General features: G+C 36.3%; 2 protein-coding genes across 2 annotated transcripts; both read right to left on the bottom strand.

The window, feature by feature from the left end:
* Positions 1–1,118: 1,118 nt before the first annotated feature.
* Positions 1,119–2,298, bottom strand: LOC143529955 (uncharacterized). Its single transcript, XM_077025624.1, has 2 exons — positions 1,251–2,298; positions 1,119–1,204 (listed from the first exon to the last, which is right to left on the bottom strand). Exons 1-2 carry the CDS (start codon positions 2,296–2,298, stop codon positions 1,119–1,121), a joined length of 1,134 nt encoding a protein of 377 aa, XP_076881739.1.
* Positions 2,299–16,785: 14,487 nt separating this feature from the next.
* LOC143529954 (protein FAR1-RELATED SEQUENCE 5-like) lies at positions 16,786–18,729 on the bottom strand. The gene is made up of 6 exons (XM_077025623.1): positions 18,557–18,729; positions 18,213–18,471; positions 17,641–17,792; positions 17,223–17,523; positions 17,097–17,135; positions 16,786–17,040 (listed from the first exon to the last, which is right to left on the bottom strand). The coding sequence occupies exons 1-6, from the start codon at positions 18,727–18,729 to the stop codon at positions 16,786–16,788; spliced, it is 1,179 nt and encodes a 392-aa protein (XP_076881738.1).
* Between the last annotated feature and the right edge of the window lie 417 nt (positions 18,730–19,146).

Genomic DNA, 19,146 nt, shown 5'->3' with positions numbered 1-19,146 from the left:
AATCGTCGAATGTTTACTATAGCATGTACAAGGTAAGCAGGTTAGGAGAGCATTTAAAGCCAAAGAACTATTATGTCACGCCATGGGCAGTTCGTTGATAATTGATAAAAAAAACTTGTCGATATTCCGTCGTCAAAGTATCCATTTATAATCTGTCGAAAATATGTAAGCATTCAGGTCGAATTTACAAAAACCATTGACGTTCAATTACCCACAACCACGTTGGTATTCTGCAGTAACAACGTTTAACACTTAGTTAAACGGGTTTACGCTGCATTTTTAAAACTATATTTACAAATAATAAAAGAATTCAATTTATAGTCGTTAGATTGTTGAAATTTCTATTAAAGACCGAACTCTCTTTTTTTTCTTCTGTTAAAACCGAAGGCGTGGGATATAACTGACTAATTACGTGACATATGCTAAAACGAGACTAACACAAGTTCGTCACTAGATATGTTAATACTGAGCCGATCGAAACATAACTTTTTCACAGGAATTCATTTTAACTATTGTTGTGTTATAGTTAAATTCAAATTTCAAAACTTGTATTAATTTTCAGTGTTTATAATTTGTTTTTTATTTCTAGAAAATAAAAATAAATTAATTTTACTTTTTGTTGAGAATAACCTTACCGACAGGTTACCGTGGGAAAGGGCGTTGGTAAAAAAATCAAAGGTATCGTTGGAGCCTTGGCTAGATGGTAAAGATTGAGAGTGAAGACTATGTTTCAAAAACTAGCATGTGAATAATCTTGAAGTAGTTTAGGAGTAAAAGTAGGAACAGACGGGTGTGTGTAGCTGTTAAAAGAAATCGTTGGTGACCCACTTCATTAATGGCATGAGTCATCCGTAAGTAATACTCACTTCTTTAATACTCCACCATTGACATATTTATATCACTTAAATATATACCAACTAATAGTTAAAATATTTTTATTCAATCGTTTGACAAATATATATATGATAATGTTAAAAAAGGTAACATCTATTTACAATTCATACTCTTTTTATTGTTTTTATTTTGTTATGTTTTAATGTAGTGTTTATATTTTTTTGTATAAACATCAACTAATTTCTTCATAACTTTCAAACCAGGTAATCGATACAATTGAGTTTTTACTTCACTGAGAAAACCAAAATACAAAACTGAATAACCAAGATCATATCATCACCATGTAGACTCAAAAGAAGTGGACAAACCACTTGTACAACAAAATACACATTTAGAAAAACTACACACATAATTACCTCCAATATTAGAGGCAGAAGGACCCTGATCATTTTTATCCAACAAACCTAACAATCTTGAAATTTGCTCAGAAGTAAGAGTAGTCATATTAGAGTTGGATGATGTACCAGACTTTCCATTATTAGAACTATTACTATTATTTTTTGATCCTTGATTTGAAAAATTATTGGTTTTAGGTTTTGAGCCTTGTGGATAACCCACAAGTTCAAAACACCTCTCAACAGTATGACCAATTTTACCACAATGAGTACATTTAAAATTCGAATTAGGTCCCTTATTAACGCCTTTCTTATTGTCAAAAGGTTGATTAGCCTTGGCAGCAAAACCAAGATTTTGAAAATGACTTTTGGATCCATTGGCACTTATGTGAGATTCTTCCCTTGAAATAATAGCAAAGGCAGCCTTCACAGTAGGTAATGGATCCCTGGTCAACAAATTAGTCCTAACAGGCTGGTAAACATCATCCAATCCCATTAAAAATTGCATCAGCTTAATCAATTGGCTAAAATCATTAAAACCCTTTGAAGCTTGACAAGAATATGAAGGCAATTGAACCATAGCATCAAATTGCTTCCACATGAAAGACAACTTGTGATAGTATTCAGAAACTGTTGTACCATTTTGACTTAGTAAATTTATGTTTTGATAAAGACCAAATACAACAGATCCGTCTACTTTATCATAAGTGTCTCTGAGTTCTTCCCAAACATCAAAGGCTAGTTCAGAAAAAACTTGACCCACATAAAGTTCATCACTAACAGAATTTAAAATCCATGTAAGCACAATAGAGTTACACCTATCCCATTGACTAGCAAGCACCTCATTATTAACAGGTTTTAAACACTTACCATTAACGAACCCAACTTTATTTTTAACTTGTAAAGCAAGTTTCATAGCATTAGACCAAACACGATAGTTCTCGGTTCCTTTAAGTTTCACATTAATAATTGATAAGGTGCATGAGTCACTGGGATGAAGGTATAAAGGATCACTAGTTTCTAACTTACTAATCAAGGTTTCACTACTAGAAGAATCAGAATCACTCATTTTATCAAAACAGTTTACTAACACAGAATTGAAAGAAGCACACACACCAAATAAACTAACGATTGATGATGCAGCAAATACCTATAACAAACTCAACAATTGCTGGTCCCCCTAACCCAGCCAAGTCATGCCTAATGCAATACAAAAACATAAGCAATAACAGTAAGTAAAGAAAGGAAAAGAAAAGAAAGGAACGATCTTTTCAAACATAGGTCTATATGTTTGAAAAACTGGGAATGATTGATATGTTTCCAGCTCACCATGATTACTTGTTTTTTTGGGATATTCTTTTCAAAAAAAGGGATATAAGTTGTGGAATTTAGAAACTAAACAAGTTTTTTTCTCTAGGGATGTTAAGTTGTATGAAACTGTTTATCCATTTAAAGATAGTATTTTTCAAAATGATTTTGAAAAAATTAGTGATGCTTTTGTTAATTATTTGAATTTTTTTGATTTGTTTTCTGAAGATACTTATTCTTTCTCAAATGGAAATACACCCGATGATGATGATTGGGGGGGGGGGGGGCGTCAGGCAGTACTTGCACTAGTAAACAGCCACTATTGATAATTTTCAGATTGAAGGCGGGGTTGTAGATCAGCAACCTCCCAATCTTGATGATATCCCTAGTGAGGTAGTTTCTAGTGTAGGCACAAATGCTGAAAATATCACTCCTGAGGGTAATCAAAACGTTTCTCAGAATAATAATCAAACAAATATGAGGAGATCGTCTAGGGAGTCGAGGTTACCTAAATCCCTAAATGACTATGTTGTTGAGGGAAGGGTTAAGTATGGGTTAGAAAGAGTGTTAAATTACTCTAACTTGTCAAAAGAAAATTTGTGTTTCACTTCTGTCTTAAACAAAACTATTGAACCTAGAAATTTTTGGGAAGCATCCTCCAACCAAAATTGGATTGATGCTATGAATAAAGAGATGGATGCTCTTAATAGGAATAATACTTGGGAAATAGTTGATCTCCCTAGGGGGAGAAAACCCATCGGATGTAAATGGGTTTATAAAATTAAGTATAGATCCAATGGTGAAATAGAAAGATATAAAGCTAGGCTAGTCGCCAAAGGCTTTAATCAAAGAGAAGGGATAGATTTCGGTGAAACGTTTTCACCAGTTGTGAAAATGATTACTGTAAGGACGGTAATCTCTTTAGCTGTTAAGAATAATTGGTCTTTATTCCAACATGATGTTGATAATGCTTTTTTGTATGGTGATCTGTTAGAGGACGTTTACATGACATTACCTGAGGGGTATTTTTCTAAAAATGATACTAAAGTGTGCAAGCTAACTAAGTCTTTGTATGGACTGAAACAAGCCCCTAGAATGTGGAATGAAAAACTTGTTGGTGTTTTATTTGATATTGGTTTTGAACGAAGCAAATTAGATCATTCTTTGTTTGTTAAAACCTTAGGTGATGATGTTATTGTTCTTTTGGTGTATGTTGATGATATCATCATCACTGGTACTAGTACAATAGAAATTAATAACATAAAAGATTTGTTAAAGACCAAGTTTCTTATTAAAGATCTTGGTAAACTTAAATATTTTTTGGGAATTGAAGTACTTTATACTGATCATGGCATTTGTCTAAATCAGAGGAAGTATTGTGTTGAGTTACTTGCGGAGTTTGGCTTAACAGGAAGCAAACCTGTAAATACTCCTATTGAACAAAATCACGTTGTTACCTCTATTTGTGAAAAAGACAACTCTCTTTTAGAAAATGTTTCAAAATATCAAAAACTAATTGGTAAACTCATTTATCTTTCTCACACTCGTCCAGATATTTCATATTCTGTTCAGTTTTTAAGTCAATATATGCATAGACCAACAAATTCACATTTGAAACTTGCAATGAGACTTTTAAGATATTTGAAAAAATCTCCTAGACGAGGTGTTTTCATAAGTAAAGAAGGTAGTTTTGAGTTAAGCGCGTTTGCAGATTCTGACTGGGCTAAGTGTTTACACAGTAGGAGATCCGTGACGGGTTATTGTATCTTACTGGGAAACTCTCTTGTTTCTTGGAAGAGTAAAAAACAATTAACCGTGTCGCGATCTTCAACTGAAGCTGAGTATCAGTCAATGTGTGCAGCAGCCGATGAGGTTGTTTGGTTGGTTAATTTGTTAAAAGAACTGAAAGTAAATGTGATGTTACCGGTTAAATGATTTGTGACAATTCGGCTGCTATAGATATAGCAGCTAATCCGGTCTTTCATGACCGAACTAAACACTTTGAAGTTGATTTGTTGTACTTGCGAGAAAGAATCTCAACAGGAACTATTCAGGCTATTAAAACTAAGACCGGAGACCAGTTAGCTGATGTTTTTACCAAGTGATTGTTTCCAGCTCACCATGATTACTTGTGTGAAAAACTGGGAATGATGATATGTTTGAGTAATGAATTGAGGACGGGTGTTAAAAAAGATAATATCTATTTACAATTCATACTCTTTTTATTGTTTTTATTTTAATGTAGTGTTTATATTTTTTGTATGTCGGTCATGAGAGCATACTTTGGTTAGATGGTGTAGGCTTTCTTATGGAATGTGGGCTGCATCTAATAAAAGGAGAAGTCAGGCCCAGGTTTGGCCCATATCAGTTGCTGCTATTATAATGAATATAAACGGAAGCAGCAGTATATAGAACGAAGGTTTTATAATAGTTTTTTGTTACTTTCTCTCTAGTTCTCTGATATTCAGAATTAGGGTTCGTCTTTCTATCTTCAGGTTATAGATTGTGTTTGTTACAGATAACTTTAATAGATAATTGTTATAATAGTATTTTCATTGAAGCGGTTGACAAAGTAAACGAAGAAATCCAAACCATAGGTCTATAGAGTTTTTACAAGTGTACATTGTCTATTAAATAAATATTAATCACACCAAAATAACCATGAGAACCAAACAGCCAGCGACACAAAACCATTATGTAGTCGTAGTCTTGAAACAACAGAATTATTTTTTAATACGTGACAAATTAACAAACAATAATGACAATTTTAATTAATGCACTTCATTTTTTATTTTACATAGCAATTAATGCAGCTAATGTACTGAGGTATGCATGGGCTTTTTCTTACGAACTTTTTCAAGGATGGTGCTCAAGTTCTAATCCTGCTATCCTGGTGTCTTATGTGCACACTACGAAATACAGACAATACTATGGTTGTCATTTTTATCCGCAGCCAGAAACCCGATTATCTAACTATATATTAACCCGAACTTGAAAGTATCCATACTCATAAAACCCGAACTTGAAAGTATCCATACTCATAAAACCCGAACCCAAATCTTAAAAACTCGAACCCTTCCAGTACTAATTTGAGTCAAGTCACGAGTAAAAATGGGTTTCGGGTAAACCCGAATGCCCTGTTTGACCTAGTTGACCATAACAAATACTATTATATCCCGATTCATATTATGCTCTGTTTTATGTTATATTACCGATTCTAATATCATTGGTAACATATTCTACTCCAATTCCAGCGTTCCAACCCCATCAAATCGATTGCTATTCTAATATACCACCTACTCAATAGATATGGCTATTTACTAGATTCAACCTATCAGTTTTTTATCATTGGATTTTTTAAGTTTACTTGTCTAAAGATTGTGCATTTTCGATTATGTAATTTGTTATTGTTTAAGTATGTTAAAATTTGAAGATGATATGTTTTTCTTGAATTTTAGCATATATATATTTTTTAGTGTTCTAGGTCAAATGCTCGAAACCCAATTAAACCATACTCATAAAATCCGAACTATAAGAACCCGTGGGAGATTAGGGTCGGGTATGAGTACTAGAAATAAAGTTCTCAAACCCGAGGAACTTGACTTGAGAAACCCGAAAGTACAACCCAAATAACACCCCTAGACAACACCACTTTAAGGGGATTCAAACTTGAGTAATGTGAGTTATATTCAGATAGTAAGCATTTCGAAGTCCCTCGAAGACCAGCTGGACTTGGTTGTTAAAAAAATTAAGTTGTTGAACATAGACACATAGTAAAGGTATGTTTATGTATGTACTGTGTACCAAACTTTAAACGATATGCATATCATGACATAATTACACAACATGATACACTGTTTTATCCGATTTTATGTCCCAACACTCTCTAGAACTTGATATTAGACAATGATAAAAGCACTATGTTACAAATCAAATTAAACATCGTGGTAATGATAGCCACATGCACATTTTAACTATGCGTGCAAAAGCAAGCATCTGCGTGTGACGAATGGCAAAGTTTTTAGGACAGGACGAATCTACCAACGAATAAACTTCGTGATAGAAGCCTGCAGCTAATATTTCCATGCATTAATTAGCACATAATATATGAAGTGTGAAAATAACATTCATGTTCAAAGGAGGGACATGACTTAAGATTACAGTCAATTCTATACGATATGATGTTGTTAATCATTACCTTACTGAATCCCATGATATTATATTGATCTCCACGAAGTATTTTCACCAGATCTTCGTTTATAAGCTTAACCTTGAGTACAAATTAATCATTTAACAAAATAAACAAACTGTTCTTGTAAGATAATAATCAAGCATTAACAGATTGGACTGGTATGTATATATATATAGGAGAAGTATAGTTTGAAAACCCTCTTGAGTTGAGAAAACCAGTGAAAACCCTATGCAACATCGTTTTTTTTTGTTATATGTGATATATGTTGTTACATTTAATACAAAACATCGAAAACATAAAAAAAATGTTTTGCTATTTTTTTTTTACATTTTTTTAGTAATTTTTATATATGTTTTCAGGAAAGAGAAAATGTAAATAAACTTTTACATTTTTTATTAACTTTAATTGTGGACCACAAGATTTAATCTTTAATTAAAAACATGTGGTTGAGAATGGGTTTCTAAAGTTTTCACAACTCAAGTGTGTTTTTATTCTAACCTAACCCTATATATATATAAGGCTCAGGAGAGAAGTCAAGTTATTGTGAGAAGTGTGAGAAGTTAATACTAGCCCTTGATTAAGATGGATGAGTGGTCTAAATCTGTCGTGGCCTTTATGTAATTAATCTGTTAGAATTTTAATGTAGTTTTTAATTAAAAGGGTAGAGTTGTATTTTTGTATATGTACGACTCGTTGAAACTCGCGCTGACCAAATAACTCCCCCATCGCCGCTTCATTTACACCTGTGTTTCCCAAAAATAAACATACATAATTGAAGCAAGTGTATTTTAGAAAATCTAAATAATTGAAGCAAGTCAATGTGACGAAATCATCAGGCGATTTCATAGAATCATCCGTCATCGCGAGAATCACTATAAAAGGGGATTTTCTTTTGATTATCAAAATGCCAGGGTGTCTTCAATCCGCCGTTTTTGAAGGAGATTGCGATTGAATGATTTTCTTGAGCACGATTGGCCAAGGATTCTACACCAAAGAAGGTAAGGTTTATATAGTCAGTTGTGGAGTGGTTGGAATTTTTTATCGAGTTTAAGATAGGATATGTAGGCGTTGTGTTTTTGTTTACAATCGTTGTTAGTTACGAAGAGTGTTGTGAACCGAAAGCTTTGTCTTTTGTTAATTGAGGCACGAAGAAACATAAAATTAAGGTGACGTAGGCCAGGTGATGTATTTTGTTTTTGAAGTAAGTGTAGGAAAGTCAATAGTTGATGTAGGAACCCCTATTTTGTAAGTAGTTGATTCATGAATAATAACAGGTTTACGGATGAACATGTAGGAATACATATATCTTGAAGTTAGTGACTCGCGATTGCTTTGAAGAAATATATAAAAGATGTTGATGTAGGAATACATATTTTTGAAGTTAGTGACTCATGAAAGCTTTGTGTACAGTCCTCGATTTTGAATTGATTGTATATTGGTCAGTCAATTTTTTTCTTTCTTGAGGATGGTCATGTAATAGTTGATGTAGGAACGTAGTTGTGTATGTAGGTTTGTTATTTGAGTTGTTAGGAACTGTTTGAGTTGATTTTTTGTAACTCCACAATGATGTAGTTTTTCTTGATGTATTTGTAGGTGACTCAAAATTGAAGGGTAAACTTGCATTGAAAAAATGTATAGCCCGTATTAGTTTAGTTGTGTTGACATTTGATATCTAAATCATGTAAAACAGTATGTAAATTTTTATTTTTTTTTGTATTGTGCAGCTAGAAGTAGTGAAAGGATCGCATTGAAAACCTCTTTCTCAAAGTTTACGAATGTTGCTGAAAATCCTGTTGATGTCAATACGGAGTCAACGGAGGTTTCTAAAAGTGGGGGTACGTTAAGCATTTGGTTTTTTTACGTTGTTGGTGATTGGTTGCAGTTGTTTGTTAATGTAGGCAATTGGCAATGATATGTAAGGCATGTTTGTGTAGGTATAAGTAATAAATGAACATCATACATAAGTGATGTTTGTGTATTCCAATATTTGTGTTTTTTATTATGTGTGGGTCTATGCTAGTTAATATGTTTTACACAACTATGAAGGTTAAAAATATCTTAAGTTGAGGTAATTAGCTATAGACTAAATGTAGTGGCAACTAGTATTCGGATTGTATGTTAAATTTTATCTAAAATGATGCAGGGGTTGATGTTCACAAAACTAATGTTGCCAAAAATGATTCGACTAGCAATCCTGGTAGCAAGAGAAGAAAAGGTATTTTTTTTAAAGTTATGCTAACAAAATTTCCGTGTGTTGTTTTTTATGTTTATTTTGTTTTTAAATTTTAGTGGGGAGTTTAGCAGAGAAAGTGGTGGACAAGCGTACAAATGAAGGTAATTTGTGAATCTTTTTGTTTATGTAGGATAGTATGTTTTTTATTTCGAGTGAAAATCAAGGTATGTCATCGTAGTTGGTGCATGTTGGTGGTAAGTAGGAATAGTAGTTAACTAAGGTTCCTGGTGAATGTTATAGTTGTCGAATGTGATAATTCGAAAGTTACTTTGTTCAGTCGATAGATGCAATGCTGCGATGGAGAAATCTCATATGCTCTCCAACTTGAAAGACCTTCTCTTCCCCCTCTTGGAAACAGGCTAGCGATGAGGAGAAAAGATGATGACAAACGAACTGAAAACTGCGAATGCTTCTAATTCATTGAATCTTATTTTAGAATCCAATTTTATATATATATATATATATATATATATATATATAAAGCAGAGTGATGTCTTTATGACAATTCGTCAAGTCCGATCGAGAAACCTGCGCCCAAAGTGCTTACGTAGCCGGTCACCGTTTGGCTAAGATCCTTGATGACTGATTCATAAACCACTCTAGCTTGATTTCAGTCTTGTGTTTAGTGTTCGCATAGCGACTCAGGTCCAAACAACTTGATGTCAGACTGTTCAACATGAGGGACATCTAACTCCTCTAACACAGAGAACATAAAGACTAGGATTAGATGCTTAACACACGCAAGTCGGACTCTCTTTTCCCTTTTTTCAAAAAGAAGCCCCGCCCAACAAGGGGCCCCTCTCTGATAAGGAAGAAAACGAAAGAATATCAATTTTATGACAAATCCAGTCCGATGGCTGTTCTCCACTAACCACAAGGATATAGGGACTCTATATTTCATCTTTGGTGCCATTGCTGGAGTGATGGGCACATGCTTCTCAGTACTGATTCGTATGGAATTAGCACGACCCGGCGATCAAATTCTTGGTGGGAATCATCAACTTTATAATGTTTTAATAACGGCTCACGCTTTTTTAATGATCTTTTTTATGGTTATGCCGGCGATGATAGGTGGATCTGGTAATTGGTCTGTTCCGATTCTGATAGGTGCGCCTGACATGGCATTTCCACGATTAAATAATATTTCATTCTGGTTGTTGCCACCAAGTCTCTTGCTCCTATTAAGCCCAGCCTTAGTAGAAGTGGGTAGTGGCACTGGGTGGACGGTCTATCCGCCCTTAAGTGGTATTACCAGCCATTCTGGAGGAGCAGTTGATTCAGCAATTTCTAGTCCTCATCTATCTGGTATTTCATCCATTTTAGGTTCTATCAATTTTATAACAACTATCTCCAACATGCGTGGACCTGGAATGACTATGCATAGATCACCCCTATTTGTGTGGTCCGTTCTAGTGACAGCATTCCCACTTTTATTATCACTTCCGGTACTGGCAGGGGCAATTACCATGTTATTAACCGATCGAAACTTTAATACAACCTTTTCTGATCCCGCTGGAGGGGGAGACCCCATATTATACCAGCATCTCTTTCAGTTCTTCGGTCATCCAGAGGTGTATATTCCCATTCTGCCTGGATCCGGTAAATTGTTATAATTAGGAGATTATGTGAAAATGTAGGATTAATAAGGGATTTTAACTAGTTGGGTGCATGTACGATAACGATTTACATATTGCTGCAGATGTTGAAGGTGACAACTCTAAATATAATACAAATGAGTCAAGTAGCAAGTGTTCTAAAAAAAGAAGTAGAGGTAAGGTTGGTGATAACACAACAGTAGTTGGGAGAGGAAAACAAACTGCTCAAGCCGATGATGATTTTGTAGTAAACCGAACAGATGTAGGGAAGGTAGAAAATATTAAGAGAAATAAGTGTACGGGAAAAAGCGAAGAGGGTGGAATTCCTAGTCTAAGGACGCGATTGTCACCGCGCTCGTTGTGGAGTGGGATGCAAAGTTTGTCAAGAAAACAGAGAAATGCGGTTATCGAGTGGGGTTTTGGAAGAATGGTGCGTCTAAACGTTGTCGAGCAGGTATCCTGTCGATGTTAGCGTACTATGTTGTTGATGCATTCGATAGTGCAACGATGAGCATAAAAGTTGAACATGGTAGCATCGACATAACAAAGCAGCGGATACATAAGTTGACAGGTTTACCAATTGGAGGGGTTAGAATACAGAAAGTTGAAGACCGAAAAGGTGATAAATTTGTTAGCAAGATTTGGAGAGCTGTTCATAAGGGTGTGAAGGAAGTGAGTGCAAAAATCATAGCCAATAGACTAGAAACGTATGTTGACGTGGATTGGATGTTCAAGTTGGACTTTGTGATGTTGTTCATCACAACCATGATTGAATGTCAGAAAAATGGAAAATGTATGATGTCCTACCTTCCGTTCTTCAAGGATAATAGAGAGTTACAGAAATTGGATTGGTGCGGGCTTGTGCTCAAGAGTCTGAAAGAATGTAAGGATAAATGGAAAAGGGATGATCCGGAAGATTACTTCCTAGGACCACTGACTATTCTAACGGTTAGTTGAATGTGAACAGTAGAATGTAATTTACTTTTAGTTTGATATAAAGTTTATTTTCTCATGTTTTATGTTTCCTTTGTTGTAGTTGTTTTATGTAGACGCAACTAGTTGTAGTGGTATAAGCGGTGTGAGGACAAAGGTGGCGTTAGAAGAATGGAATTTTGAGAAGCTGAAAGACAGACAGGATAAGGAACTTAACTCTGGTGGCTTTGGAAAAGGTAAGATTAGAGGCCTATTTGGTGAAGGGCCGGAGATGAGTAATGAGATTGATAAAGTGGGTGATGTTGTGGGTGTTGCCATCGGTGATGCGAATGTAAGAATCTGTTAAAATTTTCTTTTGTTTTGTTATATTTGAAAGCCGTTGATGTAATAAAATGCAATGCATATGTGTAGGAAACACTAGGTAACGAAGGGTTTGAGGAAGGGGCTGCGAAGAGTGGTGGGAAGGCTATAGAGGCTGCTGATGTAGGTTATGCAATGTGTGTGGTAAGTGCAGGCTTGTTTTTCACTTGCTAATTTGTTACATGTATAATATGAGTTCTTTGTTAAATTTTGCACTTGCAAACCGTCTTGGTTAAATTCTCTTTTTTTATATTATATTTGAAAGCTGTTGATGTAATAAAATGCAATGCATACGTGTAGGAAAAACTGTGTAACGAACGGGTTGAGGAAGGGGTTGCGAAGAGTGGTGGGAAGGCTATCGAGGCAGCTTATGTAGGTGATGCGATGGGTGTGGTAAGTGTAAGCTTCTTTTTCACTTGCTAATTTGTAACACGTATAATATGAGGTCTTTTTTTGTGATGTTTTGCATCTGGTGTAGGGACAAATAATGAATCAGGTTGTTGATGAGGGGAGTAATGAAAGAAATGATAACGTCATTCTCGATGGAGGTGTTGGTGTTGCGGGTCGTAATGTGAAGGTAGGGATGTCGTTTTCGTAGGCTATGTAACTTCATATTAGTCACATCATGTTGTATTGGATGAAGTTTGTATGTGAAGGAAGCTTACGGGTGTTGGTAATTCTGTGTAGGAACAAGTGAAACGAATGGAGTATTTGCTGAAGGTGATTTCCGAAGGGAAAAGAGAGTTCGAGGACATTGTCGGTGATGTGATGAATAACAATTCAGAAAATGTTGACGTGATAAAATTGTGCGAAAGGTACAAATCTTTGGTCGGGAAACCGTTGAGTGCCCCTTAAGAAGAGTTGTCTCAAATTTGGCACGACGAGGAGTGGCTGGAACAGGTGTTTAAAACATGTGACGGGGTACAGGAGAAAAGAAGTGACCACCTCATACTCCCAAAAATAGTAATAGATAATGTTCCTTCATTTAGTCTCGGGTTAACCCAAAAAGCGGGGGCTTCTCACGTACAACAGGGGGCTGATGTGGTTGGGGCTTCGGGCGATGTTGGAGGTAAGATGGTGTGTAGGACACCTGATGTAGGTGGGGTAGGTGTAGGTTATGACAGTGACAGTGATGAAGTACCACTAAATGTTCTGGAAAGCAAGCTTAAGGGGAAAGCTAATGTGGTGGAAAGGCCAAAAAGGGTTGCACGAGTTGGTTACGCTGGCAGATCGCCATATGCGGATAGGCTTGTTGATATAAAGAAAAAGGAGCAAAAGTCTGAGACCGAAGTTTGGCGATACCTGTGGAGGATCGGAGGGCCAGAAATGTAATTGACTGTCTTAGTAATGTATGTAACCGATAAAAGTAGGTTTATTTCATGTTTTTTGTAGGGAGATAATTTTCTATACCAAAGAAGGCCGTAGTGCGTTTCGATCATGGTTTGAAAGCTTTCAACCAAACATGAACATTAATAACAGTATTGTGGAATGCTGGTCATTAGTGCTAAACCATGAAGAGGATAAGCGCGGGATTGAGTCACCGTACAAGCTGTTTTGTGGATGCGTTGTTTTAGTAAGTGAATATTTAATTTTCTGTATTTAGTTAATGTTTTAATATGGGTGAGTATTATATGGTTGAAGTTGTCTTGTTATTTGTTTGTTTAATAGACGGAAGGAATGTAGGGTTCGAGAGAAAGTAGTTGAAGCTATTGTGAGAGACAACATATCGTGTGTGATGACGGGAGATAGAAGTGGAATGAATCTAAAGCCGTATGAGATGATATTCTTCCCAATAAAAGCAGTTGATCATTATTATCTCCTTTGTTTTGATATAAAGAATATGGAAACGGTGGTAATTGATGGTGTTAATCCGGACAAGAGAAAATGGAGGAAAATAGCAATGAAGGCTAAGGATGCCGATTACTTGAACGACATGATGAAAACAGTTTTTGTTTTGGTAAGCATCATTTGCGTGTGTGAATATGTTGGTTGTTTATATTAATCGAATACCTGTTGTCTAATTTTGATATTATATGTGGCAGAAACGGGCTTTTGTCAACTACCTAAGGGGTGTCGGACTTCCGAGAGCAGGGTCGATCAATTCACTAACACCCACTAGGCTGGAGATGAAATGGCAGACAGGAAACAAATATGAAGATGCTGGAATATGTCTTATGCGGTATATGGAGACATTCATGGGGAAGAAAGATTGGGATTGTGGGCTGAGTGAGGACATTAGGACACAAAAGAAGCAGGTTGAAAGTTTAAGGGTTAAGTATGCAGCGAAGATCTTGTTGTCAGACGTTAACAAGAAAAGGGACGCCATTTGGGAAGTTATAAATTCTGAGTGATGTGGGTTTTTTATTTGTTTGAAAGAAAAAACTAGTGTGAAGGATGTTTTGGTAAAATGTTGGTGTCGGTCGGTTTGTTTGTTTTTTATGATTATCTAAGTTTAACTATTTTTGTTTCGGTAAAACGTTGGACGAATCGTACAATAAAGTTTTTTTTGGTGGGAACACTATGTTTAATATATATGTTGGTACATAGATATGTTGCGAGCGACGTGGTTCATTGTGTTGTTAAAGTTATCCTTAGTTAAAGTGATGACGTGTTGCGCCATATTTCGTGTATGTGGACAATTTTTTTTGGACAATTTGTTTCAAATGCAAAGTACCTACACAGGGTTATTTAGTATGTTTTGTTTGAATGATGTTGTTTGTGACTTACTGCTTCTTATCAAGTTGGTTTCAATGTAGTAGGATTATCGTACACACCTAGTGTTTAGGTATGTAGGAACGACTTAGGTATTTTTTTGTTGACATAAAGTTTCAAGGGAAAAATAGATGGAAAGTGCCTACACATGACTTGGCATCATGTGTAGGTATATCACCAACAAAAAGAAAGAAAACGAGTTAATACAAATTTTTTTTCACAGTGCTTACACATGACTTGGAAAAAAGGAAGGAAAGTACCTAGACATAACTAGGCTTCGTGTGTAGGCGTAACACCAACCAAGAAGGATAACGAGTTAAATCAAAGTTTTTTTTTGGATAGTGCGTACACATGACTTGGAAAAATACGGAAAATGCCTACACATGACTTGGAATCGTGTGTAGGTATAACACCAAAATAACGTTTGTTTTCCACATCGTGTGTGACTTGGCATCCTTTGTACTGCTTCGCTGCCTTAAAATGGTAAATGAGAAAACATGTTTAAGGAGTATTATACAAGTACCAAACGTTCTCGTAGAAGATAAAGTTTGTAAATAAACTTTATTGTTTAAAAATGTGGAAACAAAAATGAATATAGTCTATGCCTTAAAAAGGGGCTACATTAAGCTGATAAAAAAAGCACACGACTTGTTGTTTTACCAAAGCTGATAAATGAAAACAAAAATGACAAATTAATCAGAACTCGACGAGTAGTATTCCTCTCCCTCATCTTCTGAACCGTCTTCTTCATCTGTTGTTCCGTTATCGTCTGAGCTGTTGATGACCGTCGTTTGAGTCATGCAAAAACCTAATTAACCTAAGCAGCTAGGGTAAGTCAGGTATCGTATCCACCAGGAGTATGTGGTCAGCGTGAAGTGAAATCAATTCCTAAACTTATGAAGTAATTCAATTAAAGTGTTGATCACACTAGCAAACGATTTATATGTTATAACAAGCAACCAAGTAATCACGTATTCAATCAATTAACAAACACAAATCACACCCGGGAATTCAAGTAAGTAACTAACAGCAATCTCATGCAACCTAGCAGATTAATTATCTCGTGTCAACTACAGACTGACTAACCGGTTAAACCTTAGGCATCCACGCTCGCTAACACACGGCACTGGTTATCAAACGGTCCCTGCCAGTGTGACTCAACTAAGGGCAAACGTATGCTTTATTGCAATTAACAGGTCAAACAATCCTATGAGCAATTATTATAGCAATCGACAAACTAATTGTTCTGATCGAAATAAACCTAAACCGACTGATTGTACGAACATACTAAAATCAATACTCATAGATTAACATCAAAACAATTACAATTAGTTGTTCCATGAGAAATAAACTGAAAGATTACAAACTATACATCCCGGGTATGACTCGAAGGAACTAGCCGCGCATCGGCATCTCTCAGGCCTCGGTTATAATCTGGTAGGCCATGTAGGACACTTAGAGATGATTGGGGATGATCGGGACTTGCTCTTCTGCTCTGGAAATTGCCTGGAAGGTGAAGAATGCCGTCTAGGGTCGTCAAAACGTAATATAAAACAAAACCCTAACTTTCACGATTCTGGGGACCATCACGTAGCGCGATGGCCTCCTCTCCTGGTCCATCGCGCTAGGCGATGGACCAAAAGTCAACGCAGACATTTACAGGGCATCGCGTAGCGCGATGCCCCACCTTCAACACCCATCGCGTAGCGCAATGGGTCTCCTTTCTCAGCAACTTCACATGATTGCCTCGGTAAGCGTGCTGGACATCCCGGGTCTTCATTCCATGCTCGTACAGGTCCAAATTAAACGCGTTAAGTACATGTGACCTGAAACACAACAAACACGTATGAACTACCAAAGTTTCTAAACAAAACACGTAAAACAAGTACGTTAACACAAGTAAATATGTACAAATAAACCGAACATCAGCTGTCTTCGTAAATGCCTTTTTCTCTCCGTAATTTCCTTCTCAATTCCCTTGCCTTTCGAACTTTCTCACAGTTGCGAGAATCATGGTCGCGCACCAACTTTTTACACGTCTTACACTCCCTTATGTGTTTCTTCCTGTTTTTATTTTTACCCTTTTCTCCAGGCCCAATCTTACGTCTGCGTTTACCCGAACCCTTAGTTCGTATTCCCTTTGGTGCGGTTACAGATATAGTTTCAGGTTCTGTCACTCCAAGCAAATCTTGTATTATGATTGACTTGTTGTTACATGCAGGTTCATTGGGAATGTTTTGCCAGATTTTTGTCCCTCATTTTTTTCATCTGGTCAACCATATCTTGAAGTACGCCTATGTCCCCACGTGCACGATCAACGCATAGGTTGGTTAAATTGAGAAACTCGTGTCGTAGTTTAGACTTTTCATCAAGAGGAACACCGTATCGGTATTCAATGTTGAACAAGTCAGATGTTAGTATGTCATTCTTCCAGCGCGTATGAATGTGCCTATCGGGTATTTTCTCAATAAGATCTGTCTTGAACACGCAAAATACATGTCTGCAAAGGCAACCAATTCGAGTAAACAACATACACGAACATTTGAATGAGTTTTCTTTGTGTTGTTAGTTACCTACAAAAGACAATACGATAGTTATTGGTACAGTAAAACATGAGAATGTGTAAATATGAAGAATGGTTAATGTTTGTAGGACAATACCTTAAACTCACCAACCAATCTTTTATCTTTGTCGGTATGCTTAACAAAGTGAGTCTTCGTTTCGTTAATAGACTCGACTCGCTCACGAGAGCAACGATAAAGCCCTTCGTAGATCTCTTCTTGAACGTCTTTGAAAATAGTTTCCGTGTACACTTGCGAAGCATGAAGTTTAAATGGCAACTGGGTCAACATCGGAGGTAACGTTGTTGTAGTATCGTACTGCAGTTGTCGTTGAACAAAACGTTGAGCGTTCACAGCTTGTTCAAAGCAAAGCATGAACTGAACAAGTGTATTGTCTTCACTAGAATATACTTTGAACTGTGAGTTACAACTCTCACATCAAGATGTGGTTTTCATCAAACAACACATCGGTAACTCTCTGAAGTAAGCAGGGACCCATTGGTGACGTATAGCGTACATGTCGGTCAGCCACTTGTTACCAGATAAATCATAGTCGTTGATCATTTCATGCCATCTTTGTTCAAAAGTCTCTGGCTTTATGAAGACGTTCCATACAAGCTTATGGACACGAGATTTAATTTCATTGTTACGCTCCATTTCTCCTTTAAGCTGTGTATGAAGAAAGTTAATGTTAATAAAACTTTGAAATGAGCTGGAGGAAAACAAAGTTATTAAAGAGTGTCTGTGTAGGCTGTTCCAAAACCAACAGTTTATCATGTGCAAAATGACTTGATATTCGAAATATAATGTGATTACAAGTTGCAAATTGAGTGTTATCAGTCAATATGTGTTTCCTACATTCTGTATGTTCCTACATTTGACAGTTTACTACATAATTTATGGTTTTGAAAATCGTTTATATTGTCTGTCAATATTTGTTTCCTACATTCTGTATGTTCCCACATTTGACAGTTTACTACATAAATTGTGGTTTCCTACATTCTGTATGTTCCTACTTAAATGGTGGTTTTGAAAATCGTTTATATTGTCTGTTAAGTTGAATATGTTGAGGCTGCATAATCTAACTACCTTCAAAGGGATTTTATCGGTCACATGCCATATGCATAGTCTGTGATGTGAATCAGTCATAACGGCAGACATAGTCTGTTTCATAGCCGGATGTTGGTCTGTCAAAACCAACTGAGGCTGCTTGCCATGAGCCTTGAAGAAGACCTCCAATAACCATTTATACGAGTTAATTGTCTCGTTAGATATCAACCCTGCCCCAAACTTCACACATTTTTTATGGCAATCTACACCCGTGAAGGGGACAAAAATCATGGAATACCTACAATAATAAATAATGCTATTAATAAGTTAATTAATGGAAGCAATTGACTCTATCATACGAAATAATATATTGAAAAAGTAACATGTTAGTATAGTAAGTAGCGTCGAACGCTAAAACATCGCCAAATAACTTGTAGTTGCTTCTGGATATATCATCCGCCCAAAACATATTTCTTAGCTCTCCATCTTTAGCAAGGTACTCGAAAAATTTGTTTTTGAAATGGAGGCTGCTATTAGTTAACTTATTGATAACCATCTGCGCGTCCCTGTCTGCAATAAAACACCTAACATCTCGAATATGGTTCTTCCAGTCATCCTAATTAGTTCCTCATACAAGGTGCTGGCCACCCTTCAAAGAGCTTTGGACACGATGAGCTTTTGTTGGACCGAACCCCATTGATTGGAGTCCTTGAATGAACTCCTTATCTAAGAAATCCAGCTGTCTTTTACCTCTAGTTAGGTCCATATTATGCTCACTGACAAGCCCATGATTATGGGGCTCGTTAAAGTGATATAAACCGTATGTTTCTAAGCCCTATACGACTTTAATGTTAAGTCTTATACATGTACCGCAACCCGTACGTTTACTCTAGGTGTTGCGTTGCATTGAAGATGATTCAGCATTTGAAGGGTCAATTGGTTTGAAACGCCGCTTGCCACTTCTCGAGCAAAC

This window comes from Bidens hawaiensis, unplaced genomic scaffold, assembly GCF_021521415.1.
Source record: "Bidens hawaiensis isolate Kalapana, Puna unplaced genomic scaffold, B.hawaiensis_p1.1 tig00008796_1, whole genome shotgun sequence".
Lineage (NCBI taxonomy): Eukaryota > Viridiplantae > Streptophyta > Magnoliopsida > Asterales > Asteraceae > Bidens > Bidens hawaiensis.
Note: the sequence above shows the minus strand (reverse complement) of the source record. Positions and strands in the feature narration are given on the sequence as shown.